This window comes from Sorghum bicolor, chromosome 3, assembly GCF_000003195.3.
Source record: "Sorghum bicolor cultivar BTx623 chromosome 3, Sorghum_bicolor_NCBIv3, whole genome shotgun sequence".
NCBI classification, from domain to species: domain Eukaryota; kingdom Viridiplantae; phylum Streptophyta; class Magnoliopsida; order Poales; family Poaceae; genus Sorghum; species Sorghum bicolor.
Window position 1 is genome coordinate 9,246,624 of NC_012872.2, and position 13,174 is coordinate 9,259,797.

A 13,174-nucleotide genomic window follows, 5' to 3' on the forward strand; every position below is an offset into this window, starting at 1 on the left:
AAAACAACACCCGTAGAGTTTCACCATGGTAAAACTACTTCCTTCTCTCTTCTTTTTGTTTCATGCAAAAAGTACAATTTTACTGACATGACGCTCTAATAAATATGCATAACATACTGGTGAAACCCCACTAAGACTGGCTCTACACACGGTGTGCGCGCCATCTCGCAGCCGAAGACCTAGGTGCTGCTACATGCAGATGAGAGGGAGGACGCCAGTAGCAGCAATTTACTTATAAAAGTTATGTCCACAAATGGTGACACATGCAAATGGTTGGGAACATTTGCTAACCTATGTACCCTGCGTACTAGTGTGGTAGATATAAAAAAGAGGTAGATAATTTTTTTTCTTCCAAATCTTAAAGACATTTTTTTTTCTTCCAAATCTTAAGTTCTGTTATGGTTTGCTAACCCGAGAGATGATGACATGGTTTGCAGTTATGTTAGTTGTGATGCAGCCAACAAATCCTTCTGCCAAACCGAGGATGATTTTCGCACTTCGACGACTACTGAGCGTGGCGGCCACGTGAGAGCTCTTGTTGATTTTCTCAGGGGGCACGGTATATACAAATGCATCTAATAACCTTCGTAATTTGGTGCTACACAAGTACACATGTACTTGTCATCAAAGATCAAACAAACCCTTTATATACATGACAAAACAACCTCAATCTTTACAAAGTACTCCTGAACAAAAATACGGTGTCCAACCATCGAAGCAGTTGAATGTACGCTGCATGATAGCCCAAAAAAAATGTGGCCTCACTATGCTATCACCCATTGTCTCTGTGTGGACGACTTGACCCCTGGCTCTAAAACAGCTATCAGGACTCAGGAGTGGTACAACCCACCTGCATCCAAATGTCGTCCTTGCTTCCCATCAATGTACAGGGTCCCAAAGGTGGTTAGCTGTACCTTGTAGGAACGTTGAGAGGGTGGTGAGGAGAAAAACACCCCAAAAGAGTAAAACCTCACAAGCAGTGAAAAAAAAGTTGCTCTTGCCTTCGATCAAAATTTACATCCATTTCAATGGCGCTTACAACCAAGGTCCCCACCCTGGAAACATTTGGCACAACCGATCAACATCCACCGCATCCTGTATGAGTTGTTGGACCTAAAAAGGCAAATATAAAGATAAACTTGACTTTTGTAACATAAGTATAAAGATCTGAATGCTTCAGTATAACGAAGATAAAACCTGGCCCTGCACACTTCTCATCTCGCCATCTTCATATCCATCCAACTTCTGTTTAACACGGAGTATAGCACGAGCTGCATCCTTGTTGCCATCGTAAGCCTCTTGGGAGTCATCCAAACATGAATCAGTGTCATCTGTTTCCTGCAAAAAAATACATACAAAGTATATCTGTGTTCAACAGCATGGTCAAAGACCACTGCATTTCCATTTTTTTAGTCAGATCAGGTCCTTTAGCCTAGCCTAACTTGCATATCTAAATCTAAACCTAATATTCAAGAGCCAAAATTTTATGTCACTTTTTTTGTCCACCTCGCCCTAACTACCCGGATAGTGTAGAGTTTCTTCTGTCTCATGTCTTTTACTTGATCCGAACTTATGACCCCATGCGCATACGAGTTAGAATAACTCACCCCCAGTGATGACGCAAGGTCCGATTCCAATACCTGCGTATCTCATATGTGACCCGACTCATGACCCACGCAAATAACAACTTGCGTCTAGCAATGATACAAAGTCAGATTCCTATACGTATCAGGTTCCGTTGCAACGCACGGGCACATTTTCTAGTTATGACAAAAAAAAGGGATATTGCTTGTTTATCAGATCCTTAAATTTGCTTATTATGTAAGAGTTACATTTGGTGAGAAAAAAGCATCCATACTACTGGATACTGGTCGTACTCATTACGTGTCAAGTCGTAACAGGCATACCACTAATTTCAGTTGTATGGACCAAGGTGTGCTATGAGAAGAAAACAGTGTTCAGCAAATGTTTGTAGTTACCTTTTGACGTTGCAAGGCTTTCAGTGGTGAGAGTGCCCATTTATATAGAGGATCATGAACGAAAACCTGACACATTCGATCCAGTCTCAGGAGGAGCTAAAGTATGAAGTCTCTTAAAATTATGAATAATATTTGACAGTATACATACTTCAATAATAGTGAGCAATGCTTCTTTATTCGCCCTCATGACAGAGAGAGTTTTCTCACAACATCTTCTAAACACACCTTCAACACCAGTAACACCCATGCCATCTATAATATCCCTTGTCAACCGAAATGGAACCTACAAGTAGAGGAAAAAAAAAGTGTTTTACAAACGAAGAACTGACAATTGATATTCACAGAAGGTCAGGAACATAGAATGTGATGTTCCATCACATACCCGTTCAGGTGTTTTAAGCATGAGACCCTGTTCAAATGCAACACCAAGATCAATGTGTACAACCTCAGCTGTGTCTTGGTCGATGAGAATATTCATGGAATGACGATCCCCAAGACCGACGATATATCCTACCTGAATCCATGAAAAACAAAATAGGCAACATACAGTTAGTCTCAGTAGTCTCTGTAGCTCCAGACAATGATTCAAGTTGCACTTAGACTACTAAAAGAAATTACCATCGAGCTTGCTGCTACACTCCTTGTGTAAGCAAGTCTACTTTGGAACCAATCTGCAGGCAGCAAGAATCTCTCAAGAAAGAAGTGGTGCATCACAGGCCTGGTTATTGTAGAAAAAAGGGAAAATAATAGTTAGAGAAACACTAGATATGATTTTCATGGACGCATCATGCATGTATGTACATGTTGGATTATTGGCAAATGGAAGTAGAGATCAAGAAAGACCTAAAGTTGTCGCAGATTTTACGAAATGCCCTCCTTTTGTCCTTTTCCTACAAAATATAATTCCTTCAAATTGGAAATGCATTCATCACTCTATTAGAAAAAATAGAATACAAAACCTCTACAACACATGGACATACACTCATCAAGTACTCTCTGCATTGAAGATATGTCCAGTCCCCAATTCCATATCGTCCATGTGCTCCACCAGTTCTAGTACTGTATAACCCCAAGAAAAAGGTAAATAAATACGAAGCATTCAGAATATAATTTACATATAAAAACTGAGATCATGTATTACAGAGACCTCCCAATTAGATAATCGCCTAGTGGAACAGTACCATTTACCCATTCAACAACACCAGCACTTGGGGTGAAAGGAACAACCTGAGTTAGAGGAGAAAGTAGTCAGAAATTTGTCACAACATTCAAAATGAGCATGGCAATATGGTTGGGTATGAATGTATGATTCATAAGGTTTTCCCAACATTACAAGTTCCATTATGTAGAAGTGGTGCCCTTATACATTTATTATAATTGTCCTAAACAGGCTATAGATTCATTGGTAGTCCTTCACAAGTGCAATTCCTAATGTGCTTTGTACATTTTGGGAATAGCAACACTAATAACTTTAATGGCACACTAAAGAATGATGAAATTTATGACAAACAGTATTTCACGAGCCAGATATAGAGAAGAGGAGTGTATCAAATTTATGGCATTCACCGCTACCTTATATGTACGGATTCTTAACCTCCTTTCAGAAGTATCTCGGTGATTTTGCAAGAATGTATTTACCAAACTAAAAAATTGCTCCATCACCTGCAAATGTCATATTGATGTTAAAAATTCATCCCAAAATATAAGTTGCACACAATAGATTCTCTTCTAATAACTCAACTGAGATTCTTCTAGGGAAAATTATCAGATAGCATTCTTTTAGAGGAAGGTAACATTACAGGGAAGAGAAAAATAAGCAAACTTGGTGCAACTAAACAGGACATGTGGCTTAGAGTCTAATAAAGCACCTTTACTAAAAGTTACCATAGGGAACTATTTACCTATAATATGATTAAATACTAGTTTAGCACGCAAACATGTGTACTCTATACACAATAGTGGTTGCAGCTAGAAATTAGGTGTATACTAGCTGCATTTATGCCAATGTACCTATAAGTAACACTAATGAAGACAATATTTGTGGCAGTAGTGCTAATGGAGACAACAATATCTGTGGCAGTACTGCCAAACAATTAGAAATAATAATAAAATATGGAATATTTCTGTAAAACTCTTGTTATAGAAGGTTGAAAACGAAACTACATAGTTCCATATGTTTGCAAAAAGAATAAAAAGGTGCAACTAGAACATTCTCTATAGTAGGTAGAGCAGGCTTTCAAAATCTTTATGCCAAATAATCATATAAATCTAGATATTAGAATGAAAGAGAAGAACATACAGCATCCTGTCGCAGGTCATCATTTCCAGATTTTGCAAGTTGGCGGTATTTGTTACCATCTGAGCCAAAACATTCTACAACTTTGGGAGCATTAATTCCATTCATGATCCTGCCAAGAGAATGGCCACAACACTAAAAATATGAGAAACACAATCTTCAGGAGCAACTAGCAAGTAATGTGTAAAGCTAAAGATCAAACTTACATAACAGAGTCAGTCAACCCAGTGAAATGTGGAAAGGAGCCTTCTTCATAACGACAGCTAGGATCAACAGGAACAGTAGCAGTCACAACTGGAACCTGATGAAGTCAAAGGGAAAAGAAGAAAAAGGTCTAAGTACTTGAAAATTGATTAATAGGCATACAAACAACTAAAGAAAATAAAATCGATTAATAGGCATACAAACAACTAAAAAAGATAAAAGAAATGGAACATAATAAATATACAATAAACTCTGGCTAAGTTTTTCATGTAAGCACATTTTCACTTATTTTATTCAAACTGTTCTCCACTGCTTGAATAGAAGTTCTTTTGAAATCACTTGATATGGTTTGAACATGTCAAATCAAGCATTTTTTATTATTATCATGTTTCTACTTGAGATGGCTAGTTGATTGGGGATCGTTCTTTCCTCTGCAGGTCGAGTTTTTTTTAGCATACCACTGGCTCTCCTCCATGGAAGTTATTAAGCAAGCAAGATTTAGAGAAAGCCCTCTGCAGCCCATGTCCCCCCACCCTGGGCATCACTCTAGAAAAAGATGGCTTTATCTGAAGGAGAATATAATTGGTGGAATATTTGATATATTGCATTGGGCCTCATAGGCTGATTATATAGGGTACATAGGACTAACATCTTATGTGGATACACAATGTGGTACTATTCCTATTTACTGTAACATCCCCCCGTAGTCACAGCGGGAGCGCTACAGACGTTAAGACTGGAGAAGAAGCTGATAAGTAACATCCCCCCTGCAGTCATAACAGTCGATGCGCCGCGTATGCTGTGGCCGGAGAAGAAGCCGATGAGTCCTCATGCAAGGCGGTAGCCCTTTCTGCCAATGTCGAGGTAGCCGAGCGTAAGGGCACAATAGCCGTGGTTGAAGAAGCCGTGCTGAAGATGGCCGAGGTCGACATAGTTGTGGTTGGGTTGCGTGTCGATGGAGCTGCAGGCACACAAGGGGCGCCATGGTAATGACGGAGACGCGTCGAGGCAGTCATTGTGGAAGGGGGCGATGCCGAAGTCGATGCAATCAGGACCGTCGTAGAAGAAGGGCGACGACGCAATAAAGGCAGACGGGGTAGGAACGGGAGGGTCGATGCCCAAGTCGATGCAGTCAAGCCGCCTGAGCACCGAGGTGCAGCTGGATTTGCCAGATCCAGCAGCACGTCGGGGACGAAAGCACACATCGGTGTTGCCAATACCAAGCGTACAAGAGAGAAGGCCCCAACCGTGCGGTTGTGCTGGACGAAGAAGAAGTAATGCGGGAGAGATGCGTCGGCGAGCAGGTCTCAGCGACGACGCGGGTAGTGGCAGCTCGATGATGAAGACCTTGTGCAGACGGATGGCGCAGCAGAGATTGCGCAGCACAGTCGTCGATGCACAGATGACGGCAATGGAGATGCAACGGCGAAGCGTACACACGAACAGCGGTGTTGTGGCCCAATGAGGCGACACCAATAGCAGCCCTGTTGCTCGAAGAAAATGCACGTAATACTCGGAGACGGTGTCGATGAAGTCGATGCCGGAGTAGAACGCGCGAGGTCGACGGGCCGTGGGCGACTCAATCCCGATCAGTGATCGGGCAAACCAAAAAGATACAGCAGCAGCAGATCGGTTGTACCCAGCAAGACGACACTAGGTTTAGATTCTAACCCTAGCCGCCGCGGCTTCTGCACTGCGCCCCCCCGAGGAGAGGTTGATCTCCGCCGGGGGCAACGCCCCTCTTTAGGCGTCCGATCCTATTGATCCGGCTGCCATCGTCGTTGTCGCACAGCAGATCAAGATCTCCCCTACGTCATCGCCAGGTTGCCGCTGCCGCCTCATCCCCAGGCTTGCCGCCGGCTGTCACTATCAACACCTGATCTTCATCGCATGGAGGCAGATGGATCTCGCCCCGTCCCGTTCCGCCGTGGTGGCGGCCAGGGCCGGCCACACTCCTCGACCCTGCGCTGCCATGGAGGCAGCCAGATCTGGCGTGTCGCTGTTGCCGGGCAGATCTGCCCATCTATAATTGGTGGAATATTTGATATATTGCATTGGGCCTCATAGGCTGATGATATAGGGTACATAGGACTAACACCTTATGTGGATACACAATGTGATACTATTCCTATTTACTCTAACAGTATCTCCAATTATTACCGAAGCACAAACAAGTTCACGAAAGTAAAGTTCGCAAGATGTTATCTCACTAGTTCAAGCTGACCAATGCTGCGGGCCTCCCTGGGCAGTGGAATTTTTTTGTTAGTGTCCTGACAATAAGTTAGATGAAAAGAATACGTTAACATTGAGAATACAAAAAAAATTCCATGTTCCTGCTTGAAAAGTGAACTAACCTCCTTCTTGGTCTCCAGTTCTGCTAACTTAATGTAGATCTCAACCATTTGTTTCATCTATAAGATGTCCAAATAAGGATCATAAAAATTATAACAGAAAATACATCTGATCCCCTTCAGAGATAAGAACATCTGAATAGAATTTTAAGCAGAACCTGACGAATTAGAGGTCCATGACAGGAAGACAGCTCCTTTAATAAATTTTCTGCAGCAAGCTTCTTCTCCATATCTACAACAAAAGAACTTCTACTTCTTTGCTTGTCTTTGACACGATCACCATTTGCTAGAGCCAAAAGCTGAAAACAAACAAAATAATTATTTCTTAGATCTAAACAACAGGAAAAAAAATCTGATATCTGAGATTAAGAGATACTGGAATTGCCTTGACAAGCATAAACTAGACTTGCTGGGGACATTATGTTAGATCTAAGCTGAGATGTGCACTCTAAATATTTTAGTCAGATCCTTGGCTTACGTATGACTATTTTCTGTTGCCTTATCCCTCTAAAATATTTATGGATACAGTTCAACCAAAGCTGAGATGTCTATAAGTTCGAGACACAGTGCTTTTTGTTTGCTCTTAGCATTAGTTGTTAATACTATTGACAAATGCAATTAGTAAACAAAGAAGTGTAAAAACATGGAAGTCGTATTTGATCATGACTTTTCCATATGCATGTAAGATCAACAACTATATTACCTGGAATATTGTATGATATGGGTGATCAACAGCCATTTTCTTCAAAAGAGAAGCTAATGCAATCTGCCACAGAAAAGCAATATTGTTAGTTGTTCCAGAAAATCAATAATGCTGCAATTTTTTAAAAATCATCATAAAATCAAGTTAAGTATTTTGTTTCTGCCATCTAGGATGAATTTCAAACTGACTTATTGCAGCTATGCTTAACTTTATGTACACTACGTACATGATTATGTGCTGATTTTTTTGGAACATTCCAACATGGTATTTCTGGCTAATGAGGATGCCCACACCCCAGGATACCAGAGCTGCATTGTTCTTTATGTTATGAATAATGGGAGACTGAACTGGATGATTCTATTGAGGCCCAATGGGGACTATATATAGAGTAGGAGATACAAGAGGAAAAACCTAGACTAGGGAGATTACACTAATACTTAACACCCCTCCCAAAAATGCAACGTGAATGCAATACCCTAACACTATCAATATACAGAAAAACAAGATAAAATGATACATGTACCTGGAAGTTAGTTGACCCCTGAGCATCTTTGGAGCTCCCAAGTCTCGAAGCAATTTGATAAACCAGTGGTATGAACTTGTAGGTTTGGACCTACACAACAAAATTGAAATACCACATATAATCAAACTGACAGAAGTACCAATGCAATCCAGAAATGAAAGTAAAAGGAAAACCTCTTTTGTTGTTTTCAACATTGCTTTCACAACTTGATCCCTTGAGAAAAGACTAAACCACAGCGAGACCAACCGGAAAACCTGAAGAGCAAATGTTAATGTAATGTAAATAAAATAAAACTAATTCCCAACAAAAATATAATAGGGTTAAACAAGAAAAATTGTGTAGCAACAGTTAGCAAGAGATGTATGGAATATGGATACCCAAATACAAATCACATACCACTTGTAGGTCATATTTGCCACCAACAACAATTGAACGTTGGTAGCCTTGAAGCGCTAGGTTTAAGAAATTATCACGATCATCCTAATAAGAGAAAACATGTTGAGGAAAGATGAAAATACAAGTTGATTGGACATATTAACTGGGATATGCTGAAGAGCTCTTAACAAGTACAACGAAACAATAAATATTAAATTATGTGCTTGGTTTCATTTATGATTGAAATACATAAATGGGCTCCCCTCTAGGGAAATTATTTTTGTTTTTGGGCAGTTTCTTCTCTAAGGCAAAGATACATAAATGAGTGAGAATTTGGTGCCCCTATGGAAGCCGCATCGCTGCACCTCATTTATTAAAACTGCAAGACACAATGCTTCATAGTTATAATACATTTCCAAGCATGTGGTGATGAACATGTAATCCCTATGTTGAATCATCACCATTAGCATTAATAGTTGCTTCTGCTGCCATACAGGATGGACAGCACCTTACTCTTTTGTTTGATACTTAAATTAGGCATGTGTGTACAACAAAGCTTGTAATGGATCTAGGTTTTGATATAAACTTTAAGAACAGTGAAATTTTAACATTTTGATTTTTGAATGATATTACTAATCATACATGAACTCATGCATTGTGCATGTACATGTTACATTTGAGTTGGAAGTACGCTGATGCATTGTGCATGTACATGTTACACTGGAGTTGGAAGAATGGTCTTAAACATGGAGAGTGGCAAGGTAAACATAATTAAAAAAACAGGAAGTAACATTATTTTATTTATTCAGAGGTCATGGAAGTGTAAATTTGATATACATATTGCACGTGGGTAAACAAATGTGCGCACCTGAATCTTCTCTGCTTCTTCTCTGTCAAGTGCAAGTTGTTTCTGTAACTCTTGGATTTTTACCGAGTAATCAGTCTTCACACCCTGATCAATTGAAAGATTAGCACCAAGAACAGAAGGATTGGAAATCAAGAAACATCAAAAGTTATAGTCATCTACTTGCCTTAGATGAACTTCTGAGTCTTTTAATCAGTGTCTCCAACTCCCTAGTCTGCATTAAATAGAATTTCTGGTGAAAGAACTACAGTTTCAAGTCAAACATTGATTGGAATTGCCATAATAATAAGTCACCTTGTATTTCCTTAATCGCAGAGCTGCTTGCCATTCGTTAGATGAGAGTCTTTCCTCATAGCTTCTGAACAAACTATATGTATAATGTGCCAGATGGAAATGTGTTCGACACTGCCTGGACATGTACCTTTTATCTGTACTCTTCTCAAATTCAGAGAGATCTACAGAAGGTCTTAAATAGTCCTCAATGATAGTTCTTGAGCTACAAAGTAACCATCATGAACATTCACATTATTACATGTGGCAAAATGGATGTAGTTCTTGACAGACAAAATATGAGGTACCGAGTGTGAATGATTACTTGCTTGATCTTGTTTCAGCCAGCCACTTTCCCACTAATCGATAGACATCTGACAGGTTTTTCTTGTCAGAATGCTTCTGTAGTATGTATTTTCCAAGACTAATAGCCATATCATGCTGCCCTTGAGCTCTGAGCAATTTAGCCTCTTCAAGCTGGAAAGCAAATGTAGAAATATCAGAACATGAACACCAATTGATCATAGGTTACAAAAACAGGCGATTTATAAGTACAAACATGCTGCAATATTAACATGACAACTGAGAGGATATCAACTTTGGTCTTCAGGCTAGGTTATTGCTTAGGCAAAAACTGAAATTGGGAAAGGCAGATTAGTAAACTGACTATATCAACTCAAATAAAGCTCATATTGGAATATTTCCAAAATCAAACTTGTTGAACTATTGTCAGTACAGAATAAACAAAAGTGCTGCTCAACCTATTCTCAAAACTTTGTAATGATCCGTTGGCTGGACAAAAAGCTCGTTGAGCTGGCTCGGTGGCTTGTTTTAAAAATCTCTGATTGAACTCATTTTTCTTTTAAAATAAAAATGAGTAGCTTTTGAACAACTTTTGACTTCAGCTTGGCTCGTTAAGCTCCGTTTGAAGTTGGGTCTCAAACAATTCAGGAGACCACAATAAATAAGATTATGTCAATTTCAAAGAAAGCTCGAAAAAAGTGCAGTTGGCTCATTATACACCCCTACTCTAATACATGGATTATGGTAGCATTGTAGCAATACAATTCTGTGATTATTAATCTGGAACTACATTCCATCTAGAAGGCCGGAACTACACAAGATTCCGGTAGGAGCAAAGCAGTTCCTTTTTAATTCCTACAATCAAAAGCTGTTCCATATGGAACCTTAGAATTAAAAAGCTAGCAAAATTTTTTGAAGGAAGCTAGACTGCAGGCCTATAGACATTGTGATTCAAACGGAGCAACCTTTCTGTCCTCTTTAGGACTCCAAGGCTGACTCTCTCCTGGTGTTTCTCTTCTTTCCCTCTTTCTGTTGTTCAGTTTATTTATTTGAATTTATATACCAACAGTGGGGGCTTCCCCTGCTGTATTTATGGCTAAAAAAAAAAGCCTAAAGTTTGTAGTATAGGCTACATAGACAACTACCTCGAGATTGTTGCATGAAGACAATAACAAAATTTTGACAATACACTAAGGTTAAGAAACTCTTGGGTAATAGTACCATATATCTCTTTATTGGAAAGGTAAGAAATAATAAATGTATAAACACTTAGGAGAAAGAATGAAACAAAAGATGACAATGAAGAAAATAACATCAACTCCATGCATTTGGTAAAATATTGAAAATTTAGTAAGCCTAGAAAATAAACCAGAGGGAATTTAAGAACATTGTACTTGAACTGACAGAACCATAACATAGGAGACTGCATAAGCAGCACACATGAGAACTCCATTTACAACAAAACAATGAGGGTGATAAGAATATGTTGGAGTATAGGAGTGAGTATTGGCCCATGTGGCTAGGCCCATGAGGCCCATGTATGCTATATTATACTGCTACCCTCCTATGGTTAGCCTAATCAAGGAAAATTAATTCTCTAACATGGTACCAGACTAGGTTCCACTTCCTCCCTCCCAGCTGCCGCCGCCAGCCCCTGCCTGGCCGGCGCGCTGCCGCCGCCGGACCACCATGGCCGGCCGGCATCCTCCTTCCCCACCTCCCCCCACCTACTTCTCCCACTTCTCCCCTCTCTCTACCTCCCAAAACTGGGCACAAATCACAGCTGCAGCCGCCGATTTGGCCCCCGCGCCTGGCCTGCGCCCGCAGGGGGCTGGAGCGCGTCTGCCCGCGCCTGGCGAGCCGTCCGGGCCTGGCCTGCGCCCGCAGGGAGCTGTGCCCACGCGCCCGCCGCCTGCGCCTGCGTCTGGGGCTCGCTCGCCCGGTGCGCAGGGGGCGCCTTCACCCACCGACGTCGCCACCGCCACCATGGCCACTGCTGCAGACGCCACAGGCGCCTTGGCCAGCGTCGATGCCCTGGCCACGGCCGTAGGGGCCGCAGCCATAGCTGCAGGGGCTGCCGCCGCCATGGCAGCCGGGCTGGTGATGCCAGCCGTCGCCAACAACACCCTCCTGCGTTTCCCCGCCCCGCCTCCGCCAACGGCTTCCCACCTCCACACAACGGGGCCCAACTCCGCCCTCGTCGCTGCCCGGGCCGCTGCTGCGGAGGGCCTGGTCCGCGTGCGTGAGGCCGCGATCGCCTGGGAGCGCAAGCGAGATGCGTCCGATGCATTGGCCCGCCAGATCGCCGATGCGGAGCAGCTCCTCGGCCTCCCTGCCTCTCCGTCAGCGAGTTCTGCCGCAAGATGAAGGGCATGGCGGGCTCTCTCGGCGACCTTGGCTGGCCCATGGAGGACCGTATCCTGGTCCTCAACGTCCTCCGCAGGCTCAGCGATCGCTACGTTCACCTCCAGACGTGGAGCACCCGTCAGCGGCCCTTCCCCACCTTCCTGCAGGTCCGAGACGACCTCGTCATGGAGGAGCTCCAGCAGGGAGTTTCGGTCACATCGGCCTCCGCGCCATGGTCCTCGACCTCCTCGACTGCTCTCGCCGCTACTCCCCCACCGCGTCCGTCCACACCGTCGCCGCGGCGGGGGACGTGGTGCAGGTCGTGGGGGCAACACGGCGCCGACACCTCCACAGGGTGCACCCTGGCCATCCTTCCACAACCCATGGTCAGGGCGCATCTCCATGTGGCCGGTCCAGCCCGCCGGCGGCCATGCTCGCTGGTGCTCCCCCGGGGTTCCCCTCAGCGACCCCGTGGGCGGCACCTCCCAGCGCGTACTCCGCATCACGTGGCCCTGGCCTGCCGGTTGGGACCAGACGGCCTTGGCCAACACCTTCAGCACCATGGCCCTGACACCACTTGTTGGGCCGGAGTGGGTCGCCGATTGTGGGGCTACTTACCACACCACTCCTAACCCCGGTATACTTTCTTCTGTTCACCCTCCGCCTTTCTCTCTTCCTTCGTCCATTATGGTCGCCAATGGGTCCTTCTTCCTGTCACATCTGTGGATGCCGCCGGCCCCCATGGCTCTTTTCGTCTTCCTGACGTTCTTGTTGCTCCTTCTATGGTTCACAACCTTCTTTCAATTCGTCGTTTTATAGCTGACAATTCCTGTTCTGTGGAGTTTGACTCTTCTGGTCTTGTTGTGAAGGATTTGGCTTCCCAGCGTCCTCTGCTCCCATGTGATAGCACGGGGCCCGTTTACACTCTTCGCTTTCCGGCGTCTGCCTGGCCTTCTTCA

At 43.1% G+C, this 13,174-nt stretch overlaps 1 protein-coding gene across 3 annotated transcripts in view; it reads right to left on the minus strand.

Annotated features, from left to right (window-relative positions):
• The window catches only part of LOC8072354 (serine/threonine-protein kinase ATM), a 71,589-nt gene continuing 58,977 nt past the window's right edge, over window positions 563-13,174 (minus strand). For 2 of the 3 annotated variants that reach the window (XM_021456013.1, XM_021456011.1), the window contains 23 exons: window positions 9,892-10,043; window positions 9,591-9,792; window positions 9,463-9,510; window positions 9,300-9,383; window positions 8,453-8,536; window positions 8,230-8,310; window positions 8,057-8,146; window positions 7,534-7,596; window positions 6,989-7,129; window positions 6,834-6,890; window positions 6,690-6,749; window positions 4,482-4,576; window positions 4,279-4,387; window positions 3,552-3,641; window positions 3,127-3,206; window positions 2,960-3,038; window positions 2,823-2,869; window positions 2,598-2,697; window positions 2,362-2,493; window positions 2,128-2,262; window positions 1,980-2,045; window positions 1,198-1,338; window positions 563-1,113 (listed from right to left, as the gene is read on the minus strand). In XM_021456013.1, the coding sequence (XP_021311688.1) occupies window positions 1,036-1,113; window positions 1,198-1,338; window positions 1,980-2,045; window positions 2,128-2,262; window positions 2,362-2,493; window positions 2,598-2,697; window positions 2,823-2,869; window positions 2,960-3,038; window positions 3,127-3,206; window positions 3,552-3,641; window positions 4,279-4,387; window positions 4,482-4,576; window positions 6,690-6,749; window positions 6,834-6,890; window positions 6,989-7,129; window positions 7,534-7,596; window positions 8,057-8,146; window positions 8,230-8,310; window positions 8,453-8,536; window positions 9,300-9,383; window positions 9,463-9,510; window positions 9,591-9,792; window positions 9,892-10,043 (2,214 nt within the window). In that variant the 3' untranslated portion in view covers window positions 563-1,035. The remainder of the gene's footprint in view (window positions 1,114-1,197; window positions 1,339-1,979; window positions 2,046-2,127; window positions 2,263-2,361; window positions 2,494-2,597; window positions 2,698-2,822; window positions 2,870-2,959; window positions 3,039-3,126; window positions 3,207-3,551; window positions 3,642-4,278; window positions 4,388-4,481; window positions 4,577-6,689; window positions 6,750-6,833; window positions 6,891-6,988; window positions 7,130-7,533; window positions 7,597-8,056; window positions 8,147-8,229; window positions 8,311-8,452; window positions 8,537-9,299; window positions 9,384-9,462; window positions 9,511-9,590; window positions 9,793-9,891; window positions 10,044-13,174) is intronic. The other variant, XM_021456012.1, reaches the window with a different exon arrangement.